The following is an 18962-nucleotide window of genomic DNA, read 5'->3' on the forward strand; positions in this document are numbered from 1 at the left end:
CTTGGAGCAAACTGTAAGGGAGAAATGGGGCAAGCTGTGGCGGGAGTAGTGCAAGCTGTAAGAGGAGGGAGCTCATAAGGTTTGGGGGAGGGCAAAGGGGTAGACTGGTGGATGAGCACAGCATGCAGGGGTGCCAGTCTCTACTTAATTATATTACAGAAACCATCCCTATCCATACTTGGATAAACCACTGTTTTCGGGTTTCAGGCAGGAACATTCCTAGCTCTACCTGGAGAGGGTGGGGATTGAACTGGGGACCTTCTGCATGCAAAGCAGGTGCTGTAGCGCTCAGCCACTGGCCAAGCCATGTTCAGTAGCTCTTCTTTAAGAGACCAGTAAGGGGCTGTGTCACCCCTGCAGTCCTTTCAGCTGCCTGGTCATAGAATGATAGAATTGTAGAGTTGGAAGGAACCCTGAGGATCTTGTCCTGCTCTCCCTGCAGTGCAGGAATGTGCACTGTCCCAAATGGGGGGTCGAACCTGCAACCTTGGCCTTAATCACCACCATGCTCTATCTAAGCAGCTGGTCCTTGGCCACTGAGCCCCTCCTTCACCATTGGAGCACCCAAAGTATTCCATGGGCCCATAATGGCTTCAGGGCAGTTTTGCGAATGGCGTCCGGAGAGGGGAGTCCGACTGAGACTTCAGAGTCCGAGCAAGAGATTTTGCAGCAGAACGAGGTGCTGTCACAACTTCTGCCCGTTGCTGTGTAAGGAGCCAGCTGCAGTGCATATCTGGCTGGGGGAAGCGCCTGAGAGAAGCACCATGAAGTTCAGGAACATTTGATCTTCCAGCCTGCCTCTTTCCTGAAGGTGAGCACCAACAGTGCCTCACCTGAGAGCTACAAATTTGGTTCTTGGACCTTCCCACTCTCTTCTACTCTAAGAATTGAGTTCCCACAGGTGTTCTGTACTCTCTGGTGACCGAGGTCTGGGAGCCCACCCATGTGCACCACTTGTAGCTGGAACCCACCCATGTGCACCACTTGTAGCTTTCTCCAAATTCTTTGCACATAGAGGGTTGCCTAGAGATGTGATGGCAGATGCGTATTCCAGGCTGCCTGTGCAATGGAAGCCTTCCAGCTGTTCCAGCGAATCCATTTTCAGGCCTTTGAGTGGGGAGCACGTGGGGCGGGTATTTTGTCTCTGAGTGCAGTGAGAGTCAGGAATAAATTGCTTTTTTGTTAGCAACTAAAAGCATGCAATTGAGATGCCCGCTCTGTCTGAGAGCAGGGTTCTGTACCCTTTTGCCAGAGAAGGATCAGCTTTTACATTGAAGGTTGCAACCTGTGTGTCTTTTGGAAGCAGGATCCACAGGGAAGCGTTAATTGTCTGCCTCTGTAGCAAAGCTTTTTGTGGGGCAGCAGTAGACCTGAAGTTCCACTTAAGATGTGCCATGTTTGATGGGTTGTTCTATTTGGTTTGGGTTCATTTGCCTCATCCCCATAGCTATACATGGACTGATTAGGGAGATCAGTTTCCATCTTAATGACCATGCCTGAGCCTTCCAGTAACAGTGAGATAAAATCACCTTTATTTAAGAAGAGGAGGGGGGGCAAACTCTGTTTCACCCAAGTGTTCAGGGTGGTGATGTTCTTCCCCTTGATTTTTTTGCAATCCACAAAAGCCCCTGCTATTTGATCTGCCATTAGCATCCTATTAAGGAATGTAATTTGCTAGAAAGCTTTTGTGAAGACTAAAAGATTGGGTGGAGGTTTTTTTTGGGTTTTTTTAAACACACTCTCTAAGGCTTGAATTAGAGTGGCTCTGGCATAGAAATACTTGGTACATGGTTTTGAAATCTGTCCACAAACGGAACGCTGAAGAGTTCATCACTTCCTCTTTGCTATGTTAATGTGAATGCTGGCACCTCCTGCTTCACCCATATGGTGTAGTCCAGGCCTGTCCAAAGTCCATTTTGGGGGCCTAATTTGGCCCATGAGTCAGTTTAATCCGGCCCCTGTGGCAGTTTATTTCCTGGGGTAAAAATCCTTTAAAAAGCTCAACAACTTCAATTCTTAAAAAAGGTCAACAACTGTGGTCGGCCCTCACGCATGTTCACTTCATCAAATCTGGCCCTCTTTGAAAAAAGTTTGGACATCCCTGGTGTAATCCATGGGTAGGCAAACTAACGCCTGGGGGCCGGATCCGGCCCAATCACCTTCTCAGTCCAGCCCACGGACAGTCCGGGAATGAGCGTGTTTTTACAAGAGTACCGTGTTTCTTATATTATAAGACATGTCTTATATTTATTTTTCCTCAAAAAAACACACTATGGCTTATTTTCAGGGGGTGTCTTATTTTTTTTCTTCCTCCTCCTGCCGCAGCCGGCATTGCTGCTGCACCTATCACTATGTCTTATTTTCGGGGTATGGCTTATATTCCTTGAATGCTTAAAAATCCTGCTATGGCTTATTTTATGGGTATGTCTTAAAATATGAGAAACAGGGTAGAATGTGTCATTTTATTTAAAATTCACCTCTGGGTTATTTGTGGGGCATAAGAATTCATTCATTTTATTTATTTTTTCCAAAATAATGGCCTGCTCCCCGCAAGGTCTGAGGGACAGTGGACCAGCCCCCTGCTGAAAAAGTTTGCTGACTCCTGGTGTAGTCTTCCCTCCCTAACTCCCTCCCTCCCTTTTTGTTAGTTTTTTGAGCTTCTTTTTAGGTGCCATAATGAGCTTGATTGGCTGTGCACGGATGACACTGCTGTTCAGTCCCCCAGATGGCATACGGAGCACCTGCAGCTGCGAATGAGCAGAAGCTGCATGAATTTGCCCTCTTCTAAGTTGCCTTAGGAATGGCTTAGAACAAGGCTAGGTCAAAGGGGGGCTTCAAATGCCTTTGGACTGCTGGCCTATTTGAAGTTTGGTTTGCAAATGTTCAAGACTTAATCCTGGTGGAGAAATGGACCAGCAAAATCCGAGAAAGAAGATAACATAATAAATCCAATTATTTTTTACCATGACTGGTTCCACTTCAGTTCATTTGCCTCAAACAAGGAGCATAGGTACAGGCCACCCAAATGGGGATGTTTGGCAGGACGTTTTCGTATAATCAAAATGTGGTGCTTAAAATAAAAAAAAAATGTATCTATAGTGATGGGTTCTGTTCAGGTTGTTTGGGAGTGGGAAGAAGGAGTGGGGAGGAGGGGAAAACCTAATTTTTGTTGAAATATGATGTGTTAATGTTTTCTTGAAAAATCATTAAAATTATAATACCTTTGGACTGCAACTCCCATCATCTCTGACCGGGGGCTGCTAGGAGTTGGTGTCTGAAATATCTGGAAAGCACCGCATTGACTTTTACTGCATTAGATAGAAAGTGGCTGTATATCTTTAAATAAATGCATTTTTAGTTCAAGAGAAAGGCAGATAAGAGGTGACATGATAGAAATTTATAAGATTGTGCCTGCCATGGAGAAAGTGGATAGAGGAAAGTTTCTCTCTCTTAACCCTAGAACTCAGGGATATTCAATGAAGCTGAATGTTGGAAGATTCAAGAGAGACAGAAGAAAATCCTTCCTCATGCAGCACATAGTTAACCTGTGGAAATCACTTCCACGGGAGGCAGGGATGGCCATCCCCTTGGATGGCCTTAAAAGAGGGTTGGGCAAATTCACGGAGGAGGAAAGGGGCTATCGATGGCTACCAGCCAGGGTGACTGCTCAGACTCCACAGTCAAAGGCAGTAGTGCTGCTGAATACCAGTTGCTGGAAAACACAGGAGGGGAAGTGACTATTGTGCTCCAAACCAACTTGCAGGCTTCTCACAAGCATCTGTCGACCATTGTGAGAACAGAATGCCAGACTAGACAGGCCATTGGTGTGATCCAACAGGGTCTTGCTGTGTTTAGACTGTGCCTTGAGTTAATCTCCAGCATCTTTAGCGATAATGTACCATCTTCCTTGGCTATTCCATTTTTCTTTTTAGAAACCTTGCTTAACATTTATAACATACTAGTGGTTTTCAGCCCGTTCAATAACGGGCGCTAGAATCCTGGGGTTCGGAGAAGCGCTTGCGCAGCGCTTCTCCGAACCCTGGGACCTGTCCTTGCTGTCGGCGGCAGGGGGACAGGAACGGAGGAGGAGAAAGCGCTGCTTTTTCCTTCTCCGTTCCTCTCCCGCAGCCGCTGACAGGAAGCAGATATCCCAGGGTTCGGAGAAGCGCTTGCGCAGCGCTTCTCCGAACCCTGGGACCCGTCCTTGCTGTCGGCGGCAGGGGGACAGGAACGGAGGAGGAGAAAGCGCTGCTTTCTCCTTCTCCGTTCCTCTCCCGCAGCCGCCGACAGGAAGCAGACATCCCAGGGTTCGGAGAAGCGCTTGCGCAGCGCTTCTCCGAACCCTGGGACCCGTCCTTGCTGTCGGCGGCAGGGGGACAGGAACGGAGGAGGAGAAAGCGCTGCTTTCTCCTTCTCCGTTCCTCTCCCGCAGCCGCCGACAGGAAGCAGACATCCCAGGGTTCGGAGAAGCGCTTGCGCAGCGCTTCTCCGAACCCTGGGACCCGTCCTTGCTGTCGGCGGCAGGGGGACAGGAACGGAGGAGGAGAAAGCGGCGCTTTCTCCTCCTTCCTTCCTCTCCCCCAGCCGCCGACAGGAAGGACGCGCGCACTCTCCCCCCCCGCCTCCTCCAACCGCCGCTCCTCACGGCCAGGGAGGGTTGTGAGGAGGCCTTCGCCGGCCTCCACCCCGGCGGGAGCGGCGGTTGGAGGAGGCAGAGTGGGGGGAGAGTGCGCGCGCGCAGTCTCTGCTGTCCAATCCCTGTATCCCTGGGGCACATGCGCAGTGACCCAGGGACACACGGGACATCTGGACGCAGGGACAACATGGACATTATTATATAGGATAAATGCATCTGGCTAAAGGGGAATCAGGAGCTGAAAGGGCCAGGATGTGAACCCAGCCAGTCCTTCTTCTGTAGTTCTCCTTTTGCAGAAGGATTGCTGCCTCAGCTCAGGAGGCTGTTGAGAATGCAATAGTGGCAGACCTTTTAACTGGACTCCTAAATCTGTTCCTTTTTGCAGATTAACCACCCCTAAGAATTCTAAGAATGCCCATTTCGTCAAGGAAGAGAGAGAGCAGCTACAGTTTAACTGTATCGCCTTGGTTTCTGCTGCAGTTGAATCAAAGCTCCCTCTGATATTAGAGCCAGTACCACGCAAAAGACACACAAGAGTTATTAATAACTTTATTTTATAGCAAAGGTCTAAAAGAATCCAAGCACATTTGCAGAGTGCAGGAGCGATTTGCACTGCTTTTAACGTGTGCACACGTAATGGTTATTTATGCTGTTTCATCAGTGTGCACTGGTGTTTCACAAAGCATAGGAGAGGTCTCTGCCCCAAGTGGCTTCCAGTATTAAGAGTCAAGACAATGCCCAAGTGATCACTGTGCAGTGATCACTGTCTCTGCAGGTGAGAGCTTCCCCCAATGCCATCTTATCAAGAGCTCTCTTCCTAACCATGCAGGAATTGGGCCTTCAATCTTGTGGCATATGCTGGCAGCCTTCTCCCCTTTGCAAGGCTGGCCTTGATTGTGATAAACAAATCTGTATTAGAACTGCTTTTAGATGTTTCAGTTGTTTCATCACTCTCGAAGGAATAGCTCAGTTGGTAGAGCAGGAGACCTGCTCTAATCTCAGGGTCGTGGGTTCAAGCCCCACTTTGGGTGAAGGATTCCTGCATTGCAGGGGATTTGGACAAGATCATTGTGGTCCCTTCCAACTCTAGGATTCAATTGTTTGCTGCCCTGGGTTCCTCTGGGAGGAAGTAGCAGGGTGTGAATTAAATAAATAAATAAAAATGGACGCTGGGTGTAAAAGGGAGAGAGTGTTTCATTTTTGCACACTTAACTGAAAACTGGGGAAACTCACCAGTTTTTGTGCATGTACTTGTTTTGTTAAACATTTTTGTTGTGAAGTTGCAGGTGAGCTGGTGTTCGTTCAGCAGAAGAGCTCAGCCCATCATAGGGCACTGGCTGGAGACCAAGTCATAGGACCCTTTTTTGGCCAAACCCCCATCAAGCTGCTCAAGAACATCCTTCCCACAGTTTAAGCTTTATTCTCATTCTCTCTCTCTCTCTCTCTCTCTCTCTCTCTCTCTCTCTCTCTCTCTCTCTCACACACACACACACACACACACACAGGGAGACAGCCCCCAGGGAGAGCTTGCCACTTCCCAGCCCAGAAATGTGCAGATTTCTTCAAATGCTCTGATACACAAATATATTTTGGGGCAGTTGTATAACTGGATGGATGTGCTGATGGATGCTGCTCACACTTTTGCTTCTTCGCTTTAGTTCCTTTGTATGGCACTTCCCACAGTGAGCTGTGGCCAAAGTGGCTTTACAACCAACTTTCAGAATATCAAAATACAAAAACATTTGGGAGTGGAGAGAAGAAGCCAGTGTGCAAAACATACCAATTACTGAGGTATACAGTAGGGGAGTTGCCCCAGGATATGGCATATCCTGGCTTGCATAATTCCATCCCCAAAACACTTTAGTTCTCTCTCTAGAAGGTGCAAAGAAGTTATAATGTTTTCAGTCATAGTTTAACAATGCAGGGCCTGGGAAGTTGTAAACCTTGGTTTGTTGGAAAATATGCCATGGTCTCATCACTCAGTTTGCTGTTGTTGTTGTTGTTGTTGCTGCTGCTGCTGCTGTTAGTATGCCGCCCATGTGCCTGGGTCATCCCAGCTTCCAACAAATATAAAAGCATAATACTGTAAAACATCAAACATTAAAAACCTCCTGATACAGGGCGGCCTTCAGGTAGGTTAGTGTTATCACCCCTGTTTTTCAGGTGGGCTAGGCTGAGGCTCAGAGGGAGAGAGAGAGAATGATAACATAGGTTCTGTGGTGCATTCATTGGGGGGGGGGAGTGGGAGCATTTAGACTGGCAAGGTCTTCCTGGTGGGTAGCCCTGGGTTGCGCAGAATGGCACAGTTGTGAGGGGTGGTGAGATAGAGCACTGGCATAAATCAGACCTAGATGAGACCTCTTTGCCCAGCAGGCAGCCAAACAAGATGCCTCTGGTGAGCTCCCAAGCTGGGCAAGAGGAAGTCTCCCACTGTTCCTCCAAAGCAGCTGGTTTTTAGTGGCAATTTACTCTCTAACTTTGCACTTGCAGGCCCTCCCTGCAAGTTAATGCTTAAACACTGTTGCAGGCAAATGTGGAGTCAGTGCCTGTGACTAAAGTTGCAATCTAGGAAGTAACTTTTATTTTTTAGTTATTTTAAATTTTTGCATCATCATCATCATTATTTAAAAATTACATGCCACTTGATTGTAAAAACAAACCTCTGAGCAGTTTACAAAAAGAAGTGAAATTGCAATGAAACCATCAGTTAAGATTAACTTTTTTTTAAAAAAAAGATTTATATGAATGATGAGATATTAAAACCAGATTAAAACACACATACCAGCCATCTACGTGTCTGGATAGGCTGGACTAAGCAAAAACGTTGTTTAGCAGGTGCCGGAAAGAATTCTGTCTGATACCAAACAGCAAAGAGTTCCGATGTGCGGGGGCTGCCACACCAAAAGCTTGAAACAAATGCAGAATGAGTACTACATGGCCCTTGTAACAGTGCTGGTTCTGTGAGTCAAAGTGCTGTAGTGGATGCCTATGGATCACAGTTAATGGGGAGTTATGCAGTACCTGACTGTGTGTTGTCTTGCCTCCTGCCAGGAAAAGACGAAGGTGATTGAGCCCTTGGACTACGAGAATGTTGTCTCCCAAAAGAAAGCACAGATCTACAGCGACCCTCTCCGGGACTTGCTTATGTTCCCCATGGAAGACGCCTCTGTGAGTTGTTGCTGCTGCTACTGCTTCTCCTCCTTGGCATTTGGGTCTCAGCTGCAAGCTGGTCACCTCATTTCATTTTTGATTGTTCAAATAGTTTATTTATACCTCTTCATACCACTGCTTCTGAGCATCACACAATAGGAACACAGCCTTGGAAACTGATGAATGCACCTGGCTGCATCTTTATTGTTGAAAGAGGGTTGGACAAATTCATAGACTTAATAGAATCCTAGAATTGGAAGGGATCATCTAGTCCAACCCCCTGCAGTGCAGGAATATGAAGCTGTCCCATACAGGGATTGAAGCTGCAGCCTTAGCACTATCAACACTCCACCGCTCCAAACAACTGGAGGAGAAAGCTATCAGTGACTGCTGGTCAAGGCAATAGTAATGCTTCTGAATACCAGTTGCTGAGAATTGCAGGACAGGAGAGGGCTCTTGAGCTCCTGCAAACTCCTTTTGCATTCACACCGGATATGCTGCCCTTTTGCCATGCAGAGTTGTTACCTTTGGAACTTTGACCCTCTAGATATTTATTTATTCATTCATTTATTTACTGTACTTATATACCACTTTGCAGGTAGATATTGCAGTGTGGATTTGCATAAGATTATTGCAACAATAAGCACCATTTTTTAAAAAAAAAGTTACAAAAGAATAAGAAAAACAACTTTTTTGTTTAGGGGTGAAAACACCTTCTTCTTCTTCTTCTTCTTCTTCTTCTTCTTCTTCTTCTTCTTCTTCTTCTTCTTCTTCTTCTTCTTCTTCTTCTTCTTCTTCCCTCCCCTCAGGGCATGGTGGTCCTTCAGATGCCCATGGGAGGAACAAAAGTTACCATGCCTGCTGTAGACACATCTGCATTGTAGCTCATAAGAATCTACAAGTGCTAGGAAGAGTTGGATCAGGCCAGTGGTCTGCCTGGTCCAGCATCCTGTTCTCACAGGGGCCAACCAGGGACCTCAGTGGGAAGCTAGAAGCAGGACCAGGATGCAAGAGCAGTGCTCCTCCCCTCTTCCATCGACCGGCAATGTCCCCTTACAACTCTAGTCATTCTGCAGCCTCTGACTGCTTTTCCTCCCCCTTCCAGGTCTCTGTTGTCGGGCGCCAGAGGAGGACTGTTCAGTCTACAGTGCCAGAAGATGCTCTGAAGAAGGCTCAGAGTCTCTTTGTCCAGGAGGTAAGGGTCCTTAAGACTGTGATACTGATGGGGAGGGGGCGCGTGCAAAATAGGTCTTGCTCTGTTCCCCCTTTAAGTAAAGGAAGAGAGAGAAACCTGGGTGAAAAGTGTCTTCCACATGCTCCAAGTGCACATAGAAACCTTGCAGTGACGTCAGAGAGTTCTAGGGCACAGTCCCAATTTATGGAGGCAGGATGGGGCAGCTGTGCGCACACACCCTTTGCCATAGTCAATTTATCTATGTACCACATTTTCCACAACTCCCAGGTGAATTGTAGTTTCATTAGGAGAACCGTAAACTGCTGCTTCAGGTTTAGGTGCAAATCCAGCAGGCTCAGGAATATTTGGGCCCTTTTTGAAAGAATTGGTGCATTTGGAACTAGCTGCCTGTATTGTGTTGCTCAAAAATGAAGGCGATTTCTTCTTCATTGAACTCTGCATTTTTAAAAAAAGTAACTGAGGAAATTGATGTTTATTTATTTTTTGAAAACCAAACGTGACTTGCTTCCTCTTTTTTAATTATGAAAGCATGACAATAACTGCTGATGACAGACAAGCAAAGAACTGAAAAGACACTCATGACATCGCCTGTGAAGGGCTTTGTTTTCAAGGGAAGAAGGCTCCCTGTCTTTAAAATAATTTTTCAAATTAAGACAGGTAAACAGGATAATAGTCAGACCACTGGCCAATGTATCTCAGAAGTGCAGAACAATTTTAAGCACAAAGCGATTTAGCTCATATTTTTTGTTAGACTCTTAACATCCAGCATCTGCATGGCTATTGGTCAAAGCTGATGGGAGTTGTAGCTCAACACTATCTTGAGGGGCCACTGATTCCCCATTCCTGATCTACACTGGCTCTCCAGGGTTTCAGACAAGGAGTCACCCCTGGTCCTACCAGAAGTTGCCAGGGATTGAACCGAGGAGCATGCAAGGCAGAAGCTCTGCTCTGCCACCAAGTGTGAGTCTATGTAGTAGCTCTGTATACAGGAACATAGAAGCTGTTTTACACCAGGTGTCGCTGTGGGTTAAACCACAGACCCTAGGGCTTGCGGATCAGAAGGTTGGCGGTTTGAATCCACACAACGGAGTTAGCTGCCGTTGCTCGATCCCAGCTCCTGCCAACCTAGCAGTTTGAAAGCGCAAGTAGATAAATAGGTACCACTCTGGTGGGAAGGTAAACGGCGTTTCTGTGCACTGCTCTGGTTTGCCAGAAGCAGCTTAGTTATCCTGGGCCACATGACCTGGAAGCTATACGCTGGCTCCCTCAGCCAGTAAAGCGAGATGAGCGCCGCAACCCCAGAGTTGTCCACAACTGCATCTAATGGTCAGGGGTCCCTTTACCCTTTAGGACTTTAGTCCCTCTTCCTCAGTATTGTCTACCCTGGAAGCTGCTATCCAGAGTTTCAGCCAAGTGTATTCCAGGCCTTCCTGGAGAGGATGCATGCTATTCCACTGAGCTAAACTGAAAGAATGGGCGAAGATTAAATTGTGCAAAACATGAGTTTGAGGCAGTTGAGTTTTGCCGGAAGCAAAGCACCCACGTGAATCTTTCCTGTATCTAATTTTGTAGTTCCTCTTATATGAATTAGCAACCTTGGAGTACTGAAGTTTATAATCCTGGTTTTTGTTGCCAAGTTTAGCAAAGGCAGCTATGAACTTTAACCGTCTTGCATTCAATTTCCTTCACAGTGCATTAAAACCTACAGCTCAGACTGGCACACAGTGAACTACAAATATGAGGACTACTCGGGGGATTTCCGAATGTTGCCATGGTAAGTGTTTCCCCAGGGGAAACCAGCCTCTTCCTCTTCATAGCCTTTCTTTTCAGTGGGATGTCGAAACCTGGGTGTTCAGAAGTTCCTTAAACATCCTTCTAGCTGCCTGCCCTTCACACAGGAAACTCAAGTCATGGTAGTACTTATGTTTCATTGACGTCATTTCAGAGGTGTCTCTGCTGCCTTTCAGCTAACACTAAAACATTTCCAAAAACTTTTTTTTGCAAGTTTTATATACCTCTTAATCAGCAAAATCCTCTAAGCCTAAAACCTAAAACAGTATTTACTATTTATTCCATAAGATTTGATTGTAAAAAGAATCCATTGAATACAGAAATAAAAGAATGAAATTATCAGTATATATATAAAAAACAGATACAAGAAATAATTAACATCAATTTTAGGCTAAACACCTGATTCAAACACATGTAAGCATGCTGCTCATTTGGATTAGGCTTGCATACACAAAAATGTTTTCAGCAGGTGCCATAAAGAGTGCAATGAAGGTGCCTGCCTTACTTCAAGAGGCAGGGAGTTCCCAAGTGCTGCTGCTGCTGCTGCTGCTGCACAATATAAAATACTCATTTAAAAATTCTGATCAGTAGCAGGTTTTGTAGAGAATGCTGATCTTTCAATAGATTTGTGAAGGTTCAAACAAATGAATATAAAAAATGGATAGTATGGATACAGGTATATATATGAACAAAGAACAAAGCAGCGCAATATATGAAGGGCTGGAAAGCACTGTGGAGTGGGGTGGGTGGCGGGGGTGATTGGAAGGGCGAAAAATATTTGGGAGGAATAAATTGTTTTTTTCTGTTTTCCTTTGGGTATTTGATTCTTATTTTGTATTTATTATTTATTATATATTATTTATTGTATTTTGGGTTTTTTTGGTCTTGTAATTCATGTATTTTTTGTAATCTCAAATTTCAAAATAAAAATTTAAACAATACTGATCAGACATTAAAAACAAGTTGGCATACAATTAGTCCAACTAAAAGCAGCAGTTTAAAAACAATTACCCATACTAAAATTACTTCTCTGGGTAGAGCTGCCTAAACAAAAAGTTTTGCTTATCTCTCATCCGGCTGCTTCTCTCCTTCCTTGGAAGTTGTTCCATCCCCACAAGAGAGTGGTCCTCTCTGCCCATATGCCTTTCTGGAAGCTCCATCTATGGATTCATTTGTTATTCAGCCATGTTGGCCAAAACATTGATGAATGCTTCTTTTAAAAATAAAATGTGTGTGTGTGTGTTTTTCTCTCTTAGCAAATCCTTCAGCCCTGACAAGATTCCAAACCACGTGTTTGAAATTGATGAAGACTTTGAAAAAGATGAGGTGAGGAGAAAAGTGTCAGCTTGTGCCGATCCCTTTGTCTGGCAACCAATGAAGTGTTCTGTGTAACTCGAAAGCTTTCCTAATCATATACCAAGGGAAGCTTGTCTGCTAAAAGTTCCAATTGTTACAGAACTGCAATGACAACATTTAGTATTCATGTGGTGTTTCCAAGTGCTCAAAGCCATTGTGTGACAACAAAGAACATAATTTTAATAAAGGCTTTGCAGCCAGTTCAGGCCAATACAGCATCCTGCTTTCCAAGTTACCAGCCAGGTACCTGTATACACTCCCAGAAGTAAATAAGCAAAGGAACCATCCTTTATATCCTTTATAAGGATATAACCATCCTTTATAAGAGAAGGTTAAGGAGTGATATGATAGCCATGTTCAAATATATAAAAGGATATCATATAGAGGAGGGAGAAAGGTTGTTTTCTGCTGCTCCAGAGAAGCGGACACGGAGCAATGGATTCAAACTACAAGAAAGAAGATTCCACCTAAACATTAGGAAGAACTTCCTGACAGTAAGAGCTGTTCGACAGTGGAATTTGCTCCCAAGGAGTGTGGTGGAGTCTCCTTCTTTGGAGGTCTTTAAGCAGAGGCTTAACGGCCATCTGTCAGGAATGCTTTGATGGTGGACTGGATGGCCCTTGTGGTCTCTTCCAACTCTATGATTCTATGATCCTATATAGTGCCCAGGCGTGGATGCTTAGCTAATCAACCAACCAGTTCTCTCCTGGAAAACACCAGTTCTCTCTCTAAAGGTAAAGGTAAAGGGACCCCTTTACCTTTGTCCAGTCGCGGACAACTCAGGTTGCTTGCTCATCTTGTTTTACTGGCTGAGTGAGCCAATACAGCTTCCAGGTCATGCAGCCAGCATGACTAAGCCGCTTCTGGTGAACCAGAGCAGCGCGCGGAAACGCCGTTTACCTTCCCACTGTAGTGGTACCTATTTATCTACTTGCAGTTTGACATGCTTTTGAATTGCTAGGTTGGCAGGAGCTGGGACCGAGCAACGGGAGCTTGCCCCATCATAGGGATTTGAACCGCTGACCTTCTGATCGGCAAGCCCTAGGATCAGTGGTTTAGACCACAGCATCACCCGCGTACCTAGCGTTCTCTCCTTAGCCAGGCTCTAAAACTGGATATTTAAATTTTTATTATATTTACATCCCCGCTTTGTCTCCAAGCTGCTAAAGGTGGTGTATATGGCTCTCCTTTTCCCCATTTTATCCTCACGTCAACCCTATGAGAGGTAGGTTAGGCAGGTAGTGATTGACTGGCCCTCAAGGTCACCCTAAGTGGGGAATTGAACCCATGTCTCTCTTGTCGTAGTCCAGCATTCTCACTTCTGCACTGCACTGGCTGCAGTTGGAGGTAGCCCCAGTTGGGGAAAGAGCTGCATCTGTGGGTGCAGGAGGGTTAAACCTGATGGTTTATCTCTTAGGAAGAGTTCCCTACTCCCTTGCCTCCACATCACAGAAGCAAATACTTGTTTGGGGGAAACAACTGTGTGAGGGAGAACAGCTACAGACAGCCTCCTCCCATCCTAAGCACAAGTTCATCTCCCAGCGCCAGTGGGAGCGGGGAGGGGGATGTCTTAAGCGGGGAATCAGGAAGTAGAGAGCACAGCTCAGGTAGGGTAGCAGAGCCACTGCTCCGCTCAGGAGGGGAAATGGGAAGCAGGGAAGGCGCGACCAGAAGACCGCTCCCGCCGACCCCGGAATTGCGCAAAAAGCGCCGGGGGCGGAGATTCAATGTTCCCAGGCTTCTTTGTTGGAGGAAAAGGCGGGAATCTCCATTCGGAGGTTCTGACCCAGACTGACAACATGTACAACATAGTACTGACTCTGCACTGTAAATAGCTTGCACTGAATAAAAGCATGAAAAGGCAACGTGGTGAGGAGTCTTTACTCTAGAGTAGCCGCTACCGCGCCTGTGACAAATTGTTTGCTGAATTAACGTCTAGCTCCTGCCAGATTGCAGAGGTGGTGTGAAAGAGAGAGAATGAGAAGCAGCTTGGCACATCTGAGAATAGTTCTGCTATCTTATTTTAGAAGCAGTAACAGGCATCCCGGATAGATTAATCTAAAGCTAATCTGGAATCTCCCCCTTTGCAGTGGGGCACTTATTCCCAAGCAGTTCCTCCTGTCACCGCTGCTCCTAATTATAATTTTTAGCCTTGATCCTGTCCCACATGTGCTCATCTCAGACAGAGGTGTGCAAACAGCCTAGTTTAAAAGCAAGCAGCAAACAGGGCATTCCCCCCCCTTTTCATTTTAATTTTTAAATTAAAATTTCCCCAGAGAGCCTCCAAAATGCATACCTGGATTCTCATGCATACAACACAACTTGTGGCACTTTGCACCTGTAAAACACACCCTTATTAAGTGATCCACAAGTTAGTATAAACCTTTGGAACCGGCTTTTGGTTTCGTGGAGAATTTGTAAATTAAATTAAGCTCTGCCGTTCTCCCACAAAGGTATATTTGCGCCTTGTTCCTCTTGCCAGTCTTAATTGGTCTTAATTGGTGAGTCTTAATTGGTCAATCAATTTTTCTGTAAGTGGGAATATGTCCTACTCCCATACATTCACAACTTTAAACCCTTCTGGAATGTTACACTAAGAAAAATCCAATTAGGGTTTATCCAGCAAGTCCTGATTCCCATTTCAATGCAGACTCATCCCCCCCCACCTTTTTTTTTACCACGGAGTTGTTGAAAGCTGTTGTTTTGTTGTTGTTATACCCTGCTCATCTGGACGGCTTCCAACAAAATACACTAAAACATCAGACATTAAAAACTTCCTGATACAGGACTGCCTTCAGCTGTCTTCTAAAAGTCAGATAGATGTTTATTTCCTTGACATCTGCTGGGAGGGGGTTCCACAGGGCACTGAGATACCAGCTGTTTTGGCTTAGCATTTAGCTGATAAGCAATGTTTGGCCACTTCATCTTGCCCAAAGGGTAGTCTGCAGTTCTAACAATTTTAGCACGATTACCACATGATTATTTATTTATTTATTTATTTATTTATTTATTTATTTATTTATTTATTTATACCCTGCCTTTCTGGCTGGGTTTCCCCAGCCACTGGGTGGCTTCCAGCAAAATATTAAAATACAATAATTCTTACAATATTATAAAGCTTCCCTAAACAGGGCTGCCTTCAGATGTCCTCTAAAAGTCTGGTAGTTGTTTATCTCTTTGACATCTGATGGGAGGGCGTTCCACAGGGCGGGTGCCACTACCGAGAAGGCCCTCTGCCTGGTTCCCTGTAACTTCACTTCTTGCAGGGAGGGAACCGCCAGAAGGCCCTCTGAGCAGGACCTCAGTTTGGCTCCTTTTCCTTGTGTAACTGTAAATTCAGAAGTCATTCAGAGAGCTGCTTCTTCTTCTTCTTTTTCTTCTTCCTTTGTTGGCTTTTGATTCCACATCCCTCATTTCGCATGTGTGACTAAATGCTGGTTTGCACGCTTGGAAACTCCCTTGGTGGAGCAGCAGAATAAGGTCATGGGGGGATACACACACACACATATAGAAATGAACCAGCTGGGTGGGTGTTTGTGTGGAGGCACACAACTCAAAGGTATCTGTGGTGGCTAGATTTTAAACACTAGTTCCTAACACAAGAGCCACCTCTATTATTTTTACTGCAATCATTGTTTATTAAATTTCTTACCTGCCCTTCACCAGCATGTCTAAGGGCAGGCTATAGCAATTTAAAATTCAGAATTGAAAGCAGTTAAAACATTTTACATTTGCCAGAATAGGGTGGGTCCTGAAAAAACAACTCCCAAGTGTTGCAGGCCAGGGTAAAGAAGCAAGTCTTCAGCATTTGCTGAGAGCTTTATAGTGAAGGAACCAGGTGCATTCCTATGAGAAAGGAATCCCACAACTTACGGTAAGGTTTGCCGCAGAGAATACGGGATATGCCACACCCACATCCACACACCCCCAAACGTCTGAGGGAGGTGGAACTACCAAGAGGTAGTTCTTTCCCGTTGCACCTCTTGCCAGACTCTTTCCTCATTGTCCAAAGCATCTGGAGGGCACCAGGTCAAGGAAGGCTGGGGTGGAAAAGCAGTGCCTGGTCTGATTTCTCCCAGCTCCTTCTTTGAATTGCAGTAACTCTTTTGTTTTTGCTCTTCCAGGATTCCTCGTCACTATGCTCACAAAAGGGTGGTGTGATAAAGCAAGGCTGGTTGTACAAGGCCAATGTCAACAGCACCATTACGGTCACCATGAAGGTGAGAGGTGTTTTATGTGCTTGCGCCGTGTACAAGAGTCTGATTTTCATTCTCCTAGGGAAATGGTTTCAAAGGACCCAGGCCTGTAAGTCCAGGGGTTCTATCTGTGGTTTTGTGGCACAAGGTCAAGGGGTGTGTGTGTGTAAGACCCGCTACTGTTTCTGCAGCAGAGACCCCTTCCACAGCACACAGCACCCTAGAGCTGCCCAACCAACAGGAAAGTGGAGCTTTTAAACCCCCAAGGAAATGGTCTTCTTGCCCTTTGGAGCCAGTCAAGAGTGAGAGGAAGTGAATCAGCCCTCTGAGGACTGGCTCCTAGGATCACTCTGGAAAAGGGGCATGGGAAGAACACTGGTGGGAAGTTCTATCATTTATTTGCTTGCAATATTTATATCTCACTCTTCATTGAACAAAGTAATAAAAGCAGAAAGAGGGTTACACGTGTGTGTGTGTGTGCGTGCGTGCACACACGCGCACACACACACAAATTATGAAATTGTATAAAGAGGAGGACCAATAAACAGCAATTCTGTCAGCAGGTATACAAGCATAATTACAAAGCAAAAACCAGTATTTCCAATTTAAAATACCTGGATAAAAACAATCAAAACATTCAAGCAGATTGAACAACCAATGGTTTTATCAGCAGTTCACCACCCCCTACTTGACTTATGGCAGCCCATCCCCTCCCTTCCTCCCTTCCTCCCTTCCTCTCTCACACACTCTGTGGCTCTTGGGTAACTTAACACCTTTCAGCCCCACACTCCCCCGACCATCCAGGTGCTCACCGTGAGTGGTATTAATTGTTGTCATCAAGCACCTGCAGCAAAAATCCCTCCCATGCCTTATCCACAGTAGCATCATGACAAAACACACAATGGAGAAAAGGGGGTGGCAATAGGTGCTTTTCTCTTTCCTTTTCCCAGTTCTGAGGAAACTTGTAGGCATCAAGGTCAGTGGGGTTGCCAGGCACTGGGGAACATGTGGGATTTTCTGGCCTCCCCCATTTCTCATCCACTGCTCTGCATGTAATGAACAGCATTCTGGAAACTGTATTTCTGTAGGTATGCATCAGAGGTTACCAGCATGAGGTCCTTGAGGTTTCCTCCTGGTGCCCATGAACCCCTGAAACCCTCTGCCATTCACCACCCCTTTGATCAGGAGGTGACGAGGGGCAGTACTTTCCCCCGAGAAAAATAGGTGCTGGAACTCACCATGAAGTTGTTACAGTAAGTCACTGGGCTAATCAGGGCAGCCCTGAACAGATGCCGGTTTGACAACACCGACATTCACTGGCTGCAGAGATGTTAAAACCTACGACAAGCTCAGAAGTACGCAAAGGCAAGAAGGCATTTGCCTGTAATGACACCTGTTGTGTATTGAGTCAAAGGATTTTATCTCTGTATTATTATTGTCTGTATTTGCATTAGGGTAAAGTAACTGCCTTTTGGTTCCAGAAGGTACAGCTACTATTGGTTCATTTCAGCTGCTGTATTTGGATCCCCTGTCTTATTGGTTTCCTCCAAAAGGCAGCACTGTGATTGCCTGATATTGTTCCCTCCAAAATGTATCCCTTTCTTCTCCTCAGAGCTCAGTCTTGTTTGCTTTAATAAAGAAGTGCAACTGTCTCCAGCATATTATGACAAGAGAACTGAAATCACAAACCCCACATCACAACAGCACCCACCTGAGAGGTGCCGGAACTGTGCTTTGGTGCTCCCCAGCATGGGTGCTTGTGATGGGGGCATACCCTTTTCTCCCTATAGCTGAAGGAGAAAGTTGGAAGAGTGGAGCTCTTTCCTGCTTCCTCTTTCAGCTCTATGTGCTTTTTGAGGCACAGATTTATTCTCCTGGCTCTGACCAAATTGCTTGAAAAAGTGAACTCTGTGTGTGCACATGCTCTTTCTGTATCTCAGTGGAGCAGGGGAGTTGGTCTGGGAGGGGAAGGAGGAAAGTGGGCAGAGCGGTGTTTTGAACCCTCAATACGAGCTCAAGAACTGAACTGTGCCTAAAATCAGGCTTGGCTCTTGGATCTTTGGACTGAAGGTGCAATGGTCCTGTCAAGAGGCAGGTGTCCCATTCGACCTCCCTAGCTAGTAGCACACACTTTGCTGCAGAGCTGCTGAGGTTGCTAATTTAAAAAATAAAATAAAATCAATGTAGTCACTTTCAGCCATCAGCAAATGAAGCTGCAGGTTTGGTTATCAGTTGCCTACTAGGCGAACTGCACAGGCTCTTCCAGTTTTAACTCCTCTCCAAGTCATGAGCCATCCAGCAAAGTATTTTTCCATTTAGGAAGTGCATGGCTCTTGTAAAGAGACACCCACCTGATCCTGGAGGAGGTGTCTTGCTTCCACGGGTGGCATGGAACTCCAGTGGCCCCACACCAGTGGTGGGTGGGACCAGAATCAAAAGCAGAATGAGTAATACATATATTTTACTTTTGTACATTATGCTAGTTTCTACACACTCAACAAGCCTCTGCCCTCCATCCAAGCAAGCGGAAGGAATTGTGAGAGTTCAAGGCTGGATAGGTTTGAAGGGCTGCATTAGACCCCCCAGGTCTAAGGTGTGCCCCATCCAACTATAGAGAGACATGGCACCCAAACTCTTT

The 18962-nt window shown here is 45.7% G+C and overlaps 1 protein-coding gene across 2 annotated transcripts in view; it reads left to right on the forward strand.

Moving 5' to 3' along the window:
• The window catches only part of DOCK11 (dedicator of cytokinesis 11), a 167437-nt gene that overhangs the window by 16372 nt on the left and 132103 nt on the right, over positions 1-18962 (forward strand). For both annotated transcript variants that reach the window (XM_060270268.2, XM_060270269.2), the window contains exons 2-6: positions 7688-7804; positions 8892-8981; positions 10673-10755; positions 12029-12098; positions 16253-16348. In XM_060270268.2, coding sequence (XP_060126251.2) covers positions 7688-7804; positions 8892-8981; positions 10673-10755; positions 12029-12098; positions 16253-16348 — 456 coding nt within the window. The remainder of the gene's footprint in view (positions 1-7687; positions 7805-8891; positions 8982-10672; positions 10756-12028; positions 12099-16252; positions 16349-18962) is intronic.

Source organism: Zootoca vivipara, chromosome Z2 (assembly GCF_965207765.1).
Source record: "Zootoca vivipara chromosome Z2, rZooViv2.hap1.1, whole genome shotgun sequence".
Taxonomy (NCBI): Eukaryota; Metazoa; Chordata; class Lepidosauria; order Squamata; family Lacertidae; genus Zootoca; species Zootoca vivipara.